Source organism: Erithacus rubecula (assembly GCF_903797595.1).
Source record: "Erithacus rubecula genome assembly, chromosome: 9".
Lineage (NCBI taxonomy): Eukaryota > Metazoa > Chordata > Aves > Passeriformes > Muscicapidae > Erithacus > Erithacus rubecula.
This window is the reverse complement of record NC_136660.1, coordinates 7,884,334-7,902,536: the sequence shown is the minus strand read 5'-3', so window position 1 is coordinate 7,902,536 and position 18,203 is coordinate 7,884,334. Positions and strand designations below refer to the sequence as shown.

Here is an 18,203-nt window from a genome sequence, read left to right as displayed (position 1 = left end):
CCCTGCCAGTTTTGTTGCTTCCCAATTTGAGCATTTGAATGCAGTGCTGAGGTGATAAACAGCCCACTGTAGATCTTTGCTACTTCAGGATTTAAACACAACTCCTTTTGTTGTATTTCCTCGGGGAAGCTAAATGTGTTGTGTGAGTGGTTCTGACAGTCAGTTGGAGAGACCACTCCAGGAACCTTGGGAAATGCATTCTCAGAAGATGGTGATGCATTTTTCTAAAGACCAGCACCGTTTTCCTGAGCTCTGGTCGCAGACAGACTTTTGCTGATGACATGCCAAGGTGACAGACAGCTTATGGTCTGTCGTGCAGCTGTTCCAAACACAAGTGTGTGGTCCCCTCCCCAGGGCTCCCAGAGCAGGTCCCTCTCAATGCTGTTCCTGTAGGTTTATCTTCTGTGCCACACAGGTGACCCAGGGCTTCCTGATGGGAAGGCAAGAATTCATCACCACAACCCCTGGGCACTAGGTTTTGACACATGAAGCAACTACCCTGAAGTCAGGAGTTTTTTACTGATTTGTTCTTTAGAAAATGCTCTGCAGATAGATGAGACAGTGGTGAGCTGTCATGTGGTGGCAGAGGGCTGAGCTGCCCAATGGAATTTGGAGACCCAGGTCATTTGTTTGCATGCTATAGGCTGTTTTCTGAGCTTGTGCAAGGTGAGCCAGGGGCACGAGGGATGTGCTGGTCCCTGATGTCAGCCCCTGTTAGTTGAAGCACGGCCATCAAGTTTACCTCAGGAGGATGGGATTGACCACATCAGGAGCTCCAGCAGGCTGAGATTGAACTGGTGTTTTCTTCAGCATTTTCTTCAGCAGGTTTTTCATCTGGAGATGTCGCCAGATCGTGAGGTTTTGCACAGGCACAGTTGCAATTCAAGTGATGTAATGAGTGATCAGCAACTCGGGTCACACGGAGGAGAGGAGGGGGGTCCGGATGGGGTTGGAGACTGTGTTTGGACTGATTGTTCTGGTTTCTTCCTCACTAGGACAAAGAAGTGAACCTGGAGCAGGTCCACAGACGCATGAACAGTTTAATTGATGAAGACATTGCCCACAAGCAGATCTCCCCCGCGTCCATCGAGATCTCGGCGCTGGAGATCGGCGGCATGCAGCCAGCCCAGACCCTGGAGCCGGTGCGCGAGTACCAGAACACTCAACTTTCAGTCAGCACCTTTTTACCAGAACAGAGCACCCATGGGGCCAGCAGGACACTGACAGCTGCCTCGGGCAGCACCCTGCCGCTGCCCCTGAGCAGCTCGGCCACCATGCCCTCCATACAGTGCAAACACAGGTCACCCAACGGAGGACTATTCCGGCAGAGCCCCGTCAAAACCCCCATCCCAATGTCATTCCAGTCCGTGCCGGGGGGAGTCATTCCAGAAGCGATGGAGCCCTCGCACGGAACATCCATATGACAAAAACAAACAGTACAAACAACCAGCAGAGATTTTTAATACAAAATTTAAAAGAAAAGAAAAAAAAAAAAAAAGGAAAAGAAAAGGAACTCTTACATTTTTCTTGTATATACTTGTAAATAATGAAAGAATGAAGTGGGGTAAAAGTGTATTTTGAATATTCCCAATTTTCGAAGTAAGTAAAAAACAAAACAAAAAACAAACAAAAATGTATGAATGACTTTGTAAATTTTGTTCTATATGAATAAAAAGGCAAACTATTCGTGGTCGTTCTCAAGTGCCAAAGAAGACCTGTTACTGGGACTGAGGGCCATACTTTTCTTTTTTTTTCCCCATGGGTTTCAGCACTTTTTCCCTTACAGAAAATGTTTTTTTTTTTTAAGAGCAAAAAAATTATCAGTTTCTTGCTGGAAAATTCACCATGCTCAGATCTCTCCTTTTCCCAGAGCCCTGTTTTATAGCCAAGACAACAATTCACTCAGAAAACTTAGCAGCTGGTATTAGCATAGCAGTAAAAAATGCTTTAAAGGTGAATTATAACTCAAATCCAACAAACAATGAACAGAGAACATTTTCCTTCTAAAAAGAATTTAAACTTCCACACAGTTTCTAAATTTAAGCACAGGATTATTGGATTGTGTTTTTACGTGTCTGCTGTGCTGTGTGGCTCTTTTTATTTGACTTTCTGTGTTCTGTTTTACTTATATATATAATATATATTATATATATCATGACATATATATTATATATATAAATGCTTTGATGAACAGGTTTTAGGTTGGGGGAAGCTTTTAAGAAAAACTGCTCAGTCCTTTTTCATTTCTTGCATACATGACTGAAACTGGGGAGGAACCAATGGAGTGAGGCAAGGAGGAACAGTAAAGGCAGGAGATAATGGCACTGCAGTGACTGTGTCCCCTGGTGCCATCTCTTTCTTTAAGATTTTACTGAATTTCTTGCATAATGGATGCAATGCTCCCTGTTGAAATCGTGTCCCTGAATGATGAGTATAAGCACAGCTCAGCTTTTTTTTCATTGATTTTGTAAAGAGAGACATTTTAATGGCCATGTCTATAATTGTGCTAGAAATGGCTGTACAAAACTTTCTTTTTTTTTTTTTTGTCTGTGCAACACAGAGGAAAAAGATAAAGCAACACAAATAGCTTATTTGATGTCTTGTCATGCAAATATTACCAGTGCAATGTCGTATGGCAAGAAAAAAACAAACCAAAATCCAAGACATTGTTTCCTTCCCAAAAAGAACTTTGAATGCCAAACATAATGGATCCCTGTCCCTCCTACACTTCATGGACCATCACTCTCTTTCAAAATTGGGACAGTTTAGTGTCTTCTCAAATGTATCCCTAATACTAGGTTGTAATTTCCCTTTGTAGCTGGATTTCTTCACTTTATTAGAACACTGCTATTTGGAAAAGGCTGTAGATCCTGGTGCAGCAAGATCATTGTCTACATTACAGTGAAAAATTCTGTTTGAAAGAGGTAAAAATGCATTCACATCCCAGGAAAGTCAGCAGGCAATCTGGGTCAGGTGTCTGGGTAAATAAACATTCCATCCACTGATACTAATTTGATTTGCATAATTACACAACATGTATATTTACGGGGTGATTAAAGTCCCCACATTTTTACATTTCTACTTTAAGCAGTAGGGAGGAAAAGTCAAACTGTGATATAAAACCTGCCTTATGGAAGAGGATACCACTTTTTAAATGAGAAATATTGATGGTGGGCTTAGAGAAGGAGTACTCTTGGAGATAATTAGTTTGTTGTCAATCTGGTTCTTTATGAAGATGGTGCAATTTTGTAGCTTGGCACAAATTGCACTATTTGCTTCACACAAATTATAAATTAATAATAAAGTTGACTAGATTTATGCTATTTAGAGGTTTGGTCCACAAAATCTTTGAATTTTTTTTTTCTTCTTTTATCATATTTTTTCTGTTTGTTGTCTTAAAACTATGGCCACAGGAAAAAAATAATCCATAAATACACTAATTAGTTCTGGCAGAAATAGCTGCACTAAAAGACTATGCACACAAAGGAACCTGTAAAGATGCTTTGGAGAAAGAGTGTGAGGATGTGCATTGGAAAAATCCCTGGTTTCATGACCGATTGCAGATTCTGGCAGCAGCAGAGGAATGTGCTGCAGAAGATGTGCGAGGAGGTGCTTGAGTGGCTATTAGGGTGCAATCTGTTGTGGCTCACAAGCCTGCTGGAGGTTTCCTGAGCTGCTGCCCTGCTGTTAACTCACAAAACCTGCTGCTGACTCACTGCAGCAAAGCCCAGAGCAGGGGCTTGGAACCCTCTTTTACTGACACATCTTTTCTTTCACGTTGGATCTTTTTCCTGTTATAGACTACAACACTGTAATTTTAACTGACCTGCATTTGTGGAATAAATTGTGAATACAAAATATTTTGGGGATTAACTTTAGCATTCTTCATATTCAGTGTCCTCCTCCTGGCTTACTCTTGCTATGTGCTGTAAAGTTTGGAAGTGTGGTTTAACTCATAGTGATATTAGAGCTCCTTTACTCTCATGCACAGAATATGACTCACCTGTGTGAATGCTTTGCAGGACTACATCTAAGATAAGCAGGATCATGAAGAATCAAACCATGCAGCCCTCTTTCAGAAGAGTATCTTAGCATATATGAGCCCTATTCTGCACAGGTGAAGTGCATTGCTGATTGATGGTGGAGTTAAAACTGCACATCTCAAATTAAATATGTGCCTAATTTTAAGCAGGTGAGTGAGCTGGCCAAACTCCCTGAGGCTACTCAGCTGCTTTAAGTTAACCTTAAGTTTTGAGTGCTTTGCTGCACCAGGGTCTACACTGCAAAACTAGGAATCTGCAATGGATCTCTCACTGTCTAGTAATTATTTGTTTATATAAAAGTTAGCAAGGCATAGCTTGAGCCTGTCAGCACTGACAGGAAGCTGTTAAATCCTTCATGTGCTAGTGGTTTGGTTTTAGATTATTTAAGCAAATCACCAGGTTCTCCTTGAACATAAATAATGTTTCTTTCCCCATAACTTTCAGTTTTCAAAGTAAATGCAGAATGTATGATTTTCATATCCTGTCTCCTGTTTTATATTTGTATCTTCCTTTTGACAGATCAAAACATTCACCTTCTATATGATATGTATTCATCACACACATGCATATATTTATATATACATTAGCAATTACTCACAGAAGAAGTGAGAAATATAATTTCCATGTGATGTAAACGAGCATAAGGTGAAAGCTCTCACAGAGCTATGCTTATTTACACCACCTGCAGATTTGACCCTTCATCTTTAATATCTGGAAAGTTAAAATAGAAAAACTGCAAAAGTTTTTGAAAACTTTGAAGATCAAACTGTGCTCTGGTTTTTCAACTGGAACTTCCCCGAGCATACTTAAAATAGGGATTAATGTATGATCCCAAATATTCCAACTCCTCTGGAATGTTTACATGGCAAAGGTGGTTGTACATGAAATGTACCTTCCTCTTATTGTGGTCTTTTGATGATGAGCTTTCACAGAAGTGACATCTGTGGCACAGCACTTCTAGCCTGTCTTGTTCTATCAACCCATTAGTTTAGAAATTATTTTCTTACAAAAATGTGACTCAGTTTATTCTATTTGCTTGTAAGCCACGGGCAATCTGCTTTCAATCTGAAGAATGCATTGCTCTTATTTCCTAGTATGTCATGTTTTACAATTGCAATGGAAAAAATAGAGTAATTGTGCTTTTTAATTTCAGAGTTGAAACTTGATAGAATGTTTTTTATGCTGAGTTACAACTACATATGTGCAATACTTGTCTTGCAAAGTGAAATTCCCAATATCTGCCTTGCTTTGATAGCCATTGCTGCATTGTAGGTGAAGTCTCAGCAAAGCAGCTCACTTTTTCTTAGTCTGCTGATAGAATAAACCACTTAAACCTGGGTTCTCACCTGTGTAAATCAGCTTCCCTCCAGGAAATGGGCCAAGCATACTGAATTTCAGCAGGTGAAGGTTTAGCTCTTAATACTGGGCTCAAGAACACTGCTTTCCATAAACTGGTATTCAGAGGTAGCTCTGGAAAGGAAAATGTCTAAAAAATTAACCTGAAAGAGGAACTTTATTAAAATTTTGAGCTTGTAACATGGATTACAGTTTTAAACTTTATGCTGAGATTGCTTTAAAGAAAGAAAATTCTTCCTAAAATCTGTTTAAATTTCAGAATAGCTCTCTTCTGAGATAAGTTTAAAGCTGTTGGCTTGGTGACAAGGGAAGCATTCAGAGGAAGTCATGTTAGTGGGATGGCACAGCAACCACAGCGTTCAGACCTTATTATTTATTTTATTTTGCTTTACTGACTTGAACTTACATTGTGAGTAGCTAAAGAGTGACCTAAATCTAAACACAACACATTTGGGAGCCCTGTTGGAAATTTCTCAGAGAAACCACCTCCTTTGGCACCATCCTGGGAAAGGCAAGGAGAAAGTCAGAAGAAAACTGAAGAAAAGTAAATTTAAAGGTAAAAACTGACATATGGTGAAGGGGGAGGGAGAAAAGGATGGTTATAACTCATATTTAGTAAAGCTGTATTACTTGTATGAGAAGCCTCAATTCCATCATACAAGCAGTTGCCTCAGCTAATTATTATTTTTCTCAATTTTTAGGAAAACAAATAAAAACAGCATTTGTTCTACCAGAAACACTTGTTATATTATTTAAGAGTTGAAATTATTTGTGTGGCGGTGCCTGTTTTTTGGCTTGATTGTTGCTCAGCTGGGGAGAATCAGTTTTGATGAGTGATTTCACCCAAAGCAGCTGTGGGCTGTTTGCTGGGAGACACTCCCAAGGGCTGTTTAGGTCTGCAGCTGGGACAAATCAGCCTCAATCAGCTCCAATCAGCTCCCCATAAAGCTCTCACTTCCCTGGCTCTGGGAAGAGTTTGGGCTTTGTGCTGCACGTGTCTCTGGATCCTGGAGATGGATGCTGCTTTTTTCTGTGTTGGAGGGAAGTAGAACAGAAATGTGGATTCTGTGAGCTTGCAAAGTAGCCAGTAAGAGAAGCAAGTGGTGCATAAAACTTTAGTTTTTTAACTGAGTTTTGTTTTCTTCTAAATTTGCTGTCAGTCATAGTAGGTATTTTTTTGTAATTGTGTGATTTCAGGTGAACTCCCTAAATTATTTTCTTATGTCCTTAATGAAATTTATAACTTTCTTTGAAATCAATTGATGTAGGCAGAATCTTCACATTGTGTTGTAGTACAGCACAATTATGAGAGAGTTGTTTGCCTTTTTAAATTTATAGGTTTCTTTGAAAGATGTCATATCTTTTAGTAACTAATTCTGCTGTTGCAGTTATAAAGCTCTGTAGTTTTGAGGAGGTCTGTTTGGCCTCTATATCATGTAAAGAGGAGGAGAAGTCTTCAGAATCAGAAATACACAAAGGTAAGGAAAGAGTTTGAACAAAAAAATTTAAAAGAAAAATCTCTGCTCATATTGCTGAAGTTTCAAATGCTTGGATGAGTGTCTGGGACAGACTTTGTTTTCTGAATAATGCTACGTGTGACTGTAGTGTAGGCACCATCTGAAACATTTCTAGGTCAAAATTCCCCAAGTGAGCTCATTCTGCCCCATGTTGTTTTCAAGATGAAGAATTTTGTTTAAGTTTTTAACTGTTTTGTTACAGTGCCATAAGGGACATTGTATGGGAGGGGGGATGGAACCTGAGGGTTTATTACCTACAGATGTAGGTAATGATTAGTCTGCTTGTAGACTGATTCTGAAAAGTCAGTCATGAAAGGAAGCATCTTGGAAATTTTTCTGTGTTTCAGTATTTTTCTAAAATTCTTTTCGTTGCATAAAATGTGTGTATTTGTTTCCTGATAGCATTATCTCCAAAGTAGAGTAGAACACAATAGAATCCTACACTTTGGGTGACAATTGCAGCTAAAAGAATAAATGGGATTCATGATGGAGTTAAAATAACTGATTCAAATTAAATATGTGCCTAATTTTAATCAGGTGAGTGAGCTCAATAAACTCCCTGGGACTATTCAGTTTAAGTTAACCTTAAGTCTTGAGTGCTCTTCTGCACCAAGGTCTACACTGAGCTGCAAGTCTACACCCCATGGCAATTGTGAAGGAGATCCCAGATTTGTATGGCTCTTTCTGTGTATCAGCAGACAGGAAATTTACTTTCATTTAATGTGGTTTTGTATGACTTGTATCGAAGCAATTCTGTTAAATTTAATACTTACCAGAAACAAAATATGCCAGCCCACCAAAGTGCTGAAATGCAGAATTGCAAGTAAATCTAAGCAGACACTGAGATGTTTCAATGTTCAGTCTGCTGTAGTGGCTGTGGTTACAGGCTGCTGACCCTTTTTCATCTGGGGCATTACTGGGGATTCCAGTGGGCTTGGTCCTGGTTGCTGCCCAGTGTCCTCAGAAGCAGGGATGGGGTGTCCTGCTGGGGCTGAGGATGTGCCCACATGTGCTGTGGGTTTTGCCCATGCATGAGAAGCTGCTTTGCAATGGTGCTGCTGCAGACAGGAGAAACTCCTGACAAGTGCTGGGTGTGGGTAGGTAGAGCATTTACAGGCTGTTAAAATTTAATAGTTCCTTCATTTCAGCTGCCATTTAAGGGCTGGCCAGGAGAATGAATATATTGCAATGCTTTGCTTGATTCTAAAGCCAGCTTGGATGATGGTGAGAATGTTTTGGGAGGGTGCTTTGGTCATGAAAGCTTTCAGCTTCCAGTCTAGCAGACACTAAAGTGGTAGTAGAGCCCCCAGCTCTACTCACAGTGGAGTGAGGTGGCATTTAAAGGCAGTGCTTGCTGCAAGCTTCCCAAAGAGCCCCTGCCTCCTGCTGTGGGAGCAGGGAGGGCAGGGAACACCATGGATGGGGAGCTGCTGGGGAAAGGGAATTGGAGGCAACCCTGGAGAGCAGGGGGAGGAGCTGGGGGGCTGCAGGTGTCCAGAGAGGAGGGCTGAGGGTGTAGCCCATGAAGAAGGCTATAAAATGAAATTAAAATGAAATGGTGAAAATGTTCTATTTGGAGTATGAATGTGCCCTGGCCTATGGACTGGGGAACACTTGAGTTGCTGGATGCTGCTGTCATTGTTTATATAAGGGTTTCCTGAAATTCATGTGATTCTACACGGTGGGACTTGCTGTTAGACTGGTCCTGGCACAGGGAGAGAACAAGTGTGGTTGCATTGGGCTGTGCAGATCTTATCAAGCTGTTTTGAGTCTTTGCTGTCAGATTTCCCCTCCTGTTCTGTGTCTGTAGGTCAGCTCACATGTCCTTTTGGGCTGTGATTAGTTGTGCAACATTCACCAGCTCTTTGGCAGGGGGAATGTTCTCTTACAACACAAGAACAGTTTCTTCTTGTGCATTTGCATTCCTAGCTTTGTCTTGTCGTTCATGTCAAAATGTCAAGCAGACAAACATATGCTTTCAAATGGAGTTTGTGCAGACCATTTGGATCAATAAGGACTGTCTGTCTGCATATTTGTAACATCTACCACAGAGGAATATGAAGCTCTATCAATTCAATGGCTTACTAAACCATATTTTACTCCAGACTGTAGCTTGTTGACATTCAGTGACAGAAAAATATCACTGCTCTGGGCAATGTAGAGGTCTATTGTAAAGCAAATCCTGCTTTTTGGAAAGTAGATGTTTCATCTTCTGCACACAGCAAATACATGCCATCCTGACAGGCCAGACCATTAATCCACAGACATGCCACTTTTGGCTCCTGACAGCTCAATGCAGCTGCTGATCATCCCTGGGCTGCTCTGAAGGCTGGTGCAGTCAATATTGTGAGACAATGCCTAAACAACTTCCAGAGTTTCAGAGAGAAACCACCTGCCTGAGGACAGAAAGAGGGGTTTGGATTGGAGGGAGTGTCTGGCCACATTCTGTAAGAGCACAGAAGCTGAGGGCTCCCGTGTCCTGCCTGGTGAAATTTGGGCATTGAGGTACCTCTAAGGGCTGGAAAATCACATCCAGGATATGGTGGTGTAAGGCAGGATGGGAGAAAGATCTCACAACAGGGAGAGCTGGTCCCAGAGTGTGGGACAGGTTAACAGCTTGCTTGGCCCCAGAGCAAAGCTTCCACCAGGGCATTTCTTGCCGTGAAAAGCCACGAGGTTGCAAAAGAAGCATCCTAAAGTGTCAGCCTGGATATTAAATGGTTGGGCAAGTCCCAGACCTCTAGTTATAAAGCTGCTTAGTTCCACAGCATTAAGTGCCATGAAAAGTGTATTAAACCTCTTATTAAGAACTCAAACAGCACCCAGTGAAAGCACACAAAATGCAAAGTGTTAAATTAGACTGTCAATTTAATTACTCTTTATCAGGTAATCCCTTTACCTGTGTGGATTGTTAAAGGCAAACCCTTCTCTGCTTTTCAGGGAAGAATTGCAGAGGTCCTGCAGGGGAGAAGGAAGGAGGGGAACTGGGGAATGCTGTAACACAGGCAGGGCTGATACAGCTCTGGTGGAACAGACAAGCCTGGCCAGCAGTGAGCCTGGAGTTCCCTTTCCACGGAGAGGAGCAAGGTGTGAGGCACAGTGCCAGCAGCTGGAATTCCATGGGCTGGGGTCTTGGGGGTTTATTTTTGCTGAGGGTGGGAAATGGGAATTTGCTCTGCTCAGACATTCTGAGTCAGCAGTGCCTGTCAGGGTGCACTGGTGCCTTTGGCAGGAACAGGCTCAGCACTGACACTCAGGCAATGAGTTCACTCAAATGAGCATTAAGACATTTTTAAAAAATAATTCATAAAGTTTGAGGGAGAATTATTTTCCTCACCAATGAAGTGCTTATTTTCTCAAAGACAAAAGCTCTTGGATATGTGGGATTTGATGAAAAGATAACAATGTATTTAAAAAAACAGGAAAAGAAATTCCTCCTCTGCAGCTCCTGTGCTTCTGGATTTTTTTTTTTTTTTTTTTTTTTTTTTTTTTGAGTATATTGTTTGAATTTCTCTAAAGTTGAGATATGCTCAAAGGTTACAATGGAACTGAGGTTCTGTAATTCATCTAGTTGGGAATTGTATAGGATTTTTGTCTTTAAATTAGCTGGCCAATATTATAAAAACACCAGTGAAAGTTGAAATGATTACTCTGTGAGTGGCAAATTAGAAGTATTTGTAGTTGATAAAGAAATATTAAAGTTTCACATTGCTTTTGTTTTTAAAAGAGCCAGTTAATTGGAAATAATTAGCATTAAATTACTCACCTGACTTCAGTTATGATGGGTTTATTAAGTTGTTATTGAGAGATTGAATGCTGGCACATGTTGATTATGTTTAGATGTCACTTGCCTTTTTTTTTTAAAGCACTAGAAAGAAATAGCTCCAGTCTTCTGACAGCCAAGAAAAAAAGGTAAAAGTGTTATGATGGAGTCAAAGACATTTAAAATCTCCCAACTATTAAATTTCAATGGGACTTATAAGCTTAACTCCACAGAGCCCCTTTGATAGTCCCTGATCAAAGAAGTCAGTTCAACATTATCTTGCACTTATCACATCAGATAAATGGATTGAAACTTGCAAGCTGTTTCACTATTTTGGATGAATGATTCAAACCTCCACACTAATATCTGTGTAAGGTGGTGTTTTTTCGTTTTGTTTTTATACTTCCATAAGTCCCATTATTTTGAATACATTTTTATCTTAGTAACTGGAAAACTTCAGATAAGTTTTGCATCCACCCTTAAGGAGAGAATGCAGAAAAGAGGGCTTTAAATTGCAATTATATCCAAAACACTTGAAGTACTTTCAGCTTTATTCTGTCTGGGTACAAGCTCATACCATGGGGTCTTTGGTCTCTTTTGTGGTGCAATACACAATATTGTGCATTTGTGAGTTCTGATAATGTCAAATATTTCAAATTGATTGGATCTTTAAATGCTTAATGTTTGATTATGTCTTCTATTAGATATCCTGTATAGTCTGCCCTTGTGGGCCATAGAGACCTTAAATTCCATGGAAAAACCCAACTGTTCAAAAATAAAAGCAGTGCAGAGGACTTGCAGCACTGTAAACAGCTATTACTTCACTCCTAATGCTGTGTATAGAGAAAGTGAGTTTCAAGGACTATTAATGCAGAGGCCATTAAACAAACTGCAGCAAATATTGCTTATATTCTATTAATGCTAATGTTGTTTGTACATTTCAGTCCTCTTTAGTAAATTTAGTTCAATTTCTGCAGCTTCTGATGGAATAGATTTTTTCAATATTAGTGTATATATAAACACAAAGGTGATGTTACCTCTCTCAAAGGGAGAAGGAAGGATTTTTTTTTTAATTTTTATTTTTTACCTGTGTTGCTTTATTGCAGCTATTGTTCAAAGTGCACTAATTTTAAGACCACAAAGAATTGTCTTGTGTAAGTGAATCAGTTTGGCTGAAAAAGCAAAAGCACTTTTGAGTAATGGGTCCTTCTGCCTTTCGGAAAACATTGAAATTAAAATATTTTCTTATTTAGGTAGATTTTTAAATTTCCCTGTCAAGTGTTTGATTTTTTTTTTTTTTTTTTTTTTTTTTTTTTTTTTTTTTTTTTTTTTTTTTAAATCTTGGATGGAAGAGACAAGATGTGCAGTGTTTCCCTGGCTTTCCTTTGTGTGTTTATTTTTAAGATTGCTGCGCTACATGTGGCATGTGAAAATTTTGGGGGATTATAAGGTTGAAATATTTGTTTGTTGGTTGTATAAATGTTCCTATTTTTGTGAAGAAAATGGCCACCAGGTCTCAGCATTAAGGGCAGGGAATTATTTTCTGTCTAGCAGGATCTGTCTTCTCTGTGAGTCACTCATAATCAGTTCTTAGTCAACTTCCCAGAGAACTAAAAGCTTTGATGTCTTGCTATGCCTGGTGTAAATGAGGATAATTTTCTGTGGATTGTGATCTATCACACAGTGTCTAATTATTTCACCTTCAGGCTTGACCCCTCTGCACTGTCACAGGCACAGTTGGCAATTTTCTCAGATGTTCCAGCCAGAATAAGCCCTTGTCTGGTTATAATGGAAGGAAAAGCAAAGCAGTGGGAAAGAGAAGCATCCCACTCCTCCCAGTGCTGCTGTCCTGTGCTGCACATCAGGTGTGGCCCCTCACTGGGGCTGCAGGTGACAATGGCTTATCTGCCAGCAAGGTTAGCTGGAGATCTGCCTTGTTGCCTAGGAAGATGAGATTTCTAACTGGGCTTTTTGTTTTCTCCTTCCCATGTACTTCAGCAATCCCAGTTGTGGTTATCCAGGAGAGTTTATTCGTGCTTTCCAGCTGCTCTTTTTGGGATTTGCCTGCATGAAAATCCTTTTCCCTCCTGTAGGAGTGATCTGCTGTATATGTGACATGGCTCCTATAAACAATATTTCTTCCACTTGTTATGGAGTCACTTATTTTTTCACAGAGTAATTTGGGGATTTAGCAATGCCTATCTTCTTGCTGGCTGATATGCTGCTGATGGAGTGGAAAAATGATGAGGGATGTGTGTGGGGCAATTCAGAAGAAAATGAATAGCAAAATAACTTCAAAATCTTAATTTCAGTGTCTATGGGTATTTCTGCTTAGCCAGTTAAGATTTGCAACTTTGTCCCGTGAGTATGATGTATTAGTTTTGCATTAAAATAATCATCATTGTAAGCAAGAGGATTTCTCAGCCTGGCCTGTGCTTCTCCTTGAGGCTGTTTTTGTACAAAGCTGCTGCTGTACCAGAGCATGGCCTGAAGGGCTCTCACCTGAGTGGGGCACCCAGGAGTGATCCCAGCTGTGAATGTGCCAGGGGTCAGCCTGACCCAGAGGACAGGCAATCAGCTTCTGGGCAGAGAAGGCTGGCTGGAATCTTCATCTACCATGAAGAATTTTTTCCTTTTAGATTTTATCGCAGACTATTGCAGACATTGATGGAATCACAGGCTGGGTGTAGGTCTCTGTGGCTCTTTTCTGAACTTACATGTGCAGTGTAACTCATCCCTGTTTGTCTCTGTGGATTTGTTTTCTGCTGGGTCGTTCCATTTGCATGTGTGAAATGTCGAAGTTTTAGCTGTGTGACCTTTTTAATTGTTTGGCTTTTACATGTAAATTGGTTCTATGTCAGCCAAAAGCTACCTTAATTAGAAAACAAAATATGCAGCCTGACACCTAATGTTTCCATTAGCTTGTTTAAATAGTCTGGAGATTTGGATTTGGGCCAGGCTGTTTATTCAGAGTGCATTTTTAATTGGATTATTGGTACGTAATAATTGATATCTCGCTGATACGTTATTAAAATATAGATGTGTTTGGAATTGTTCTGACACATCCCAGTGGAGTTTAATTGAAATATTTACTCTTATACAGCAGTACAGGCCTTTCTTCTTTCCCTTCCAAATAATAAAGAAAAAAAAAAAAAAGATGTTGTGGTATATTAAAAAATACCTACCTTTGCCAAAAATGGATTAACATTTTACCTCTATTTGAGATGTACCTTTGAGCCTTTTTTATATATAAGTAAAGCTATTATTTTCCTTTAGACCTTCAGAATTGATATTCATGTTTTTGAAGTATGAAGCTGGAATGAGGACAATTTTTGTCCAGAAACCTAGGAAATATTTTTCTTGGAATGTGCTGCCTTTGAAAATTGACTACTGGTTTATCCTTATTCCTATATTTTTTAGTCTTGTAAAGAGATAAGTTGCTGAAAGAATAATCCTTTCTCCTCCAAGAAAAGATCTTTTTCTATCTCTTAACAACTGAGTTTTACACTAAGAAGCACTTTCAAGAAACAGCTTCAGATTTTTTTTTTTTTTAAATGCACCTTTATTATGTCAACTGGCTCATCCTTTGTGACCCTTTCCAAAGGGCATGAGGTGTAAGAAGTGCAGCTTTTCCTCCTGAAAGCCAGTGTGGGTTTTTGTCCTGCCTTGCACACTTGTTCCTGCACAGACCTTGCTGCATGGGCTGTGCTGGCAATTCCAGGGGATGGGACCAGGAAAAGAGCCAGAGCTGAGTGCTTCCTGCTCCTGGTGGGTTCCCTGCAGTGGAGCTGAGGGTGTGCAGGTGCTCCTGGCTCTGCTCCTGTTCCCCTCTGCTGTGGTGCTGGGCTGTCTGGGGCAGTGGAACACAAGTGGTGGGCATGAAGTTGATGCAGAATTTTTTTGGTGAGGGGTGAATGTGTAGCAAACAGTACTGGATGGGATTCTCATTACTTGATGCAGCTGTACATCCCTTTAACTTCTGCTTTTCCTGGCTGTAGACATCTCCCACCCCATGAAGCTTCTGCCCAGGTGAGTTCCCATCCTCTGGACCTTGTTAGTGTTTCCTTTGGAAATTTCTGGTCCAAAATGCTTCTTGGCTCAGAGCTGAGCCAGTGCCTCTGTGAGTTTTCATAAAGAAGCTGCCTGTCTTTGTATTCTTGTCTGGAGGGATGTAATAATTCCCTGTCACTCAGAGCTGCTCAGTGTGTTGGAGAGAGTAATGATATTTCACCACACTTCTTGAGTGATGCACTGACTATTATTTTTTTTAAAGTAAAGTTCATGATATAACTTTTAAGCAAACACTGACATGCAGTAACTTATTTGTCCAGCCAGAATCATATGGGTTTGTGGTGGTGTTGGTGTTTTTATTTCAAACACCCACAGGGAAGTGCCAGCACAGTTCAAACCCCTACAGGCAGATTTGGGAGCTCCCATGCCCAGGGCAATAATGTGTGCTAAGGATAGAGCCCAAGGGATCACCAGTTGTGTGCTCCCCCCAGTCCCATATTTAAAGTCCAAGGACTGGAAGCTTTTTTTCAGCTATGCCCAGCCTGTACAGCTGGGGAGAAATTGGATTGTTTCACCTGACTTCAGTGCCAGTTATCTTGATGGTTCTCTCTGTGCTTTCAAAAATGAAGTGGGGTGCAGCAGTGAGGAACTTGCTGCCTTGCTGCTAGGTGGAGGTTCCCCTCAGGAGTGTGCAGGGTAATGATCTTGTGTTTCCAGCTGGAATCTGACCCACAGCTCCCTTTGTGCTCCTGAGCCAAGAGTGACCAAGGGTACTGAGGCAGGGAAAATGGCAAGAAGCTTATATACGTCCCTTGCTGGTCATCTTGTGGAATGTTTATGTGCCAGATGCTGGTAAAAATCTGAGCAAGCTAGAAAGTGGTTTTGTTGCCCTTTTAGTCTGCTTGGATTCCAAGCTTCTTCCCCTTCCCACCTTGCTATCTTTTCAGCTATTGTCACCAACTATATGTCTACATCCTTTCAATGCTTTCTTTGGTAAACTCAAATATTAAGATTTGTGTATCCAGGATAAACTCTCCAGTTCCTATTCAATATATTTTTATCTCTACCAGTAGCTAATTAGGGGACTGAAGCCTCTTTAATGACACCTATTGCTGAAGACTCCCTGTGTGAGAAACAGTGATCCTCATGGGTGGAAGATTAAATATTTTTAGCCCAATGTAATGACAAATCCATTCTAGAATATCAGTTTATCCTCTGCAGCATTTCCTTTCTTACCTACCAAAGTCACCAGATGTTTTATTTTGAGGCAAAGGCCTATCCTGCTGTAAAGGTTAATTATGGAGGAGCTGGGCCTGGGGACCACCTACTGCTCAGGATGAAAAACCAAAATGCCATTTTTGTAGCTTGTTAACTGCTGTAATTTGCCTGTTCTGGCCAGGATAAAGAATCATTGCCTCATCTGTCACTTGGTTTGGCTCAGATTTCTTCCAGCTAGAAACAGTTTACAGCTGTTGCCTTCTATTTCCCAGGGCAGCCCTCTAAAAGCTGAGGCTGTCTGGTACAAACCACTCGGATGCATCTCAAAGCAGGAAACCCTTTCCCTGTTTGAGATGAGAGGTCAGTCACTGTCACTGTGGTTTTTGCAATCCCAATAATCATTATGGGTGTCACAATTAAAGTACTGCAAAGGTGACCCTCCTGCCACTGCTTAGTCACTGTGGGAGCTGATTCTCAATAGAGAGATGTATATAAATGTATTTTCGGAGTGATCTTGCTGAAAGGATTTCTATGCTGCCTATGAAATCTGAATTTTTATAGGATTCAGAGCCCCAGTCAGGGTACTTCAACAGGCCAGGAATGGTAAGAAAATACAGCCATTCCTAGCATACAGAGAAACAGTATTAGGTGTTATCATGGCTCTTAAATGTGGTGGAAAAAAGCACCCAACAATTTCTGTGTAGAATGAGGAAAGATGGCCTGGAGAATTACACAAATAGAGGTTCAGACTCTTGGTTCAGAAGGTGAAAGAGTGAGGATATACCAGAGGCACCTTCTGTTCACATATGGCATGGATTCCCTTATTCTTCTATCTGTAGTAAGGCCAATGGCCAATTGAACCTGAGGCCTTTTAAGAGTAGGGAAAGCTTTGGCATCAACATCTCTAATTTAGCCTGGTATTTCTGGAAGGCACTATCACTTTGCAAGATTTTTTCCTGGAGAAAAAAGTAATTAATTCCTAATACTCTACCTATATTCTTAGATACTCTTATTATGATATTGCTTGAGTGATTTGGGATTAAAAAAGCTGAAGCTGAGCTGGTGAGGAAAGCTGGTCTGGCTGTGGGATGGACCTGCCCAGTCACTGGAGCTGCCTGACATGAAGGAGCTTCAGCTCCAGGGGTGACAATCTTGGATTTGGGAGTGTGACTGCCAGGGAGTCCTGGGAATGGTCACTCTGGGAGGTCTCCTTAATGTTTTGGTGACTAGGTGGGACTCTGGGCCACCACTTGTGAGGCCTCCCTTCTCTGGCCATCCAACAACTGCTGGCACTGTGTGAGTTCACCTGCCATCTTTGGGTTTATATTCCCTGAGCAAATTCTGTTTTTGAGTCTCCACTGGTGTAACATTTTCAATAATGATTTATCAATCATTATTGCCTCTGGAAGACTCCCAACCATATCTCTGGAAGTCCCTGTGCCTGTTCTTCAGCCAGGATTTACAGTCCTTGCTAGGTTCCCAGCACCAGTGTGCTGTTCCTTAAATGAATCTTAAAGGGCTCATTTCCTTAGTTATATTCTCAATTTTATTTAATTACACTTCCTGAAGAGAAGCCATTCTATTTTATGTTTAATACTGCTGTCTGTATGGGAAGTGAGAGATAGATGGAGCTGGGAAAAGTCTATAGCAATTAAGGTTTCTTTGACAGTAATGAAGCTGTGACCATGCCACCATGATATCTGGAAAATAAATTTCTCTAGTGTTTTTATTTGTTTTTGTTCCTTGAGAGCTTTTTATATAAAGTATTTATTTAAAATATTTTTTTAGAAAGTAGCACTTTTTTTTATTTTTCCCAAGGTTTTACTTGCTGCAAAATTTCCTCTGGTTATAACTCATTTGTCTGAAAAGCTTGAAATTGCTTTCCAGAAGTTTTTCTGTGAATCCAAAGGGGAATTTAGTGTTTGCTCCAAAAGAGACTGTGTTTAACCCTTTATTGCAAGTAAGAAGGTAAAGGAAAGAATGGAATAATCTGCAGATTCCTAAGTTACAATCCCTTCTCTGGGGGTGGGTGAGGCTAGCAGGAGGTTTCCTTGGTGTCTCTGAAATGCCCATCATGATTTCTGCAGTCTCCCCACCAGCACGTGCTCTCCCTTAATCTAAGATAGACCCCTGACAGACAGTGATCAGCAGAATTGCTTTTCGAGGTCGTGGCTCTGGGCAGAGCCCTGCACCAGAGCCAAGCAGCAGCTGCCTGGCAGGGGGAGCAGTGCCCAGGATATCCTGGCAGAGGAGCAGGGGCAGGGATGGAGCCTCCTGGGGATCAGGACACTCCAG

At 40.8% G+C, this 18,203-nt stretch overlaps 1 protein-coding gene across 1 annotated transcript in view; it reads left to right on the top strand.

Annotated features, from left to right (window-relative positions):
- Positions 1-1,690, top strand: part of GRID1 (glutamate ionotropic receptor delta type subunit 1) — a 476,351-nt gene extending 474,661 nt beyond the window's left edge. The window contains 1 exon segment of the mRNA XM_079312339.1: positions 996-1,690. Coding sequence (XP_079168465.1) covers positions 996-1,424 — 429 coding nt within the window. The 3' untranslated portion in view covers positions 1,425-1,690.
- The last annotated feature ends 16,513 nt before the right edge of the window (positions 1,691-18,203 follow it).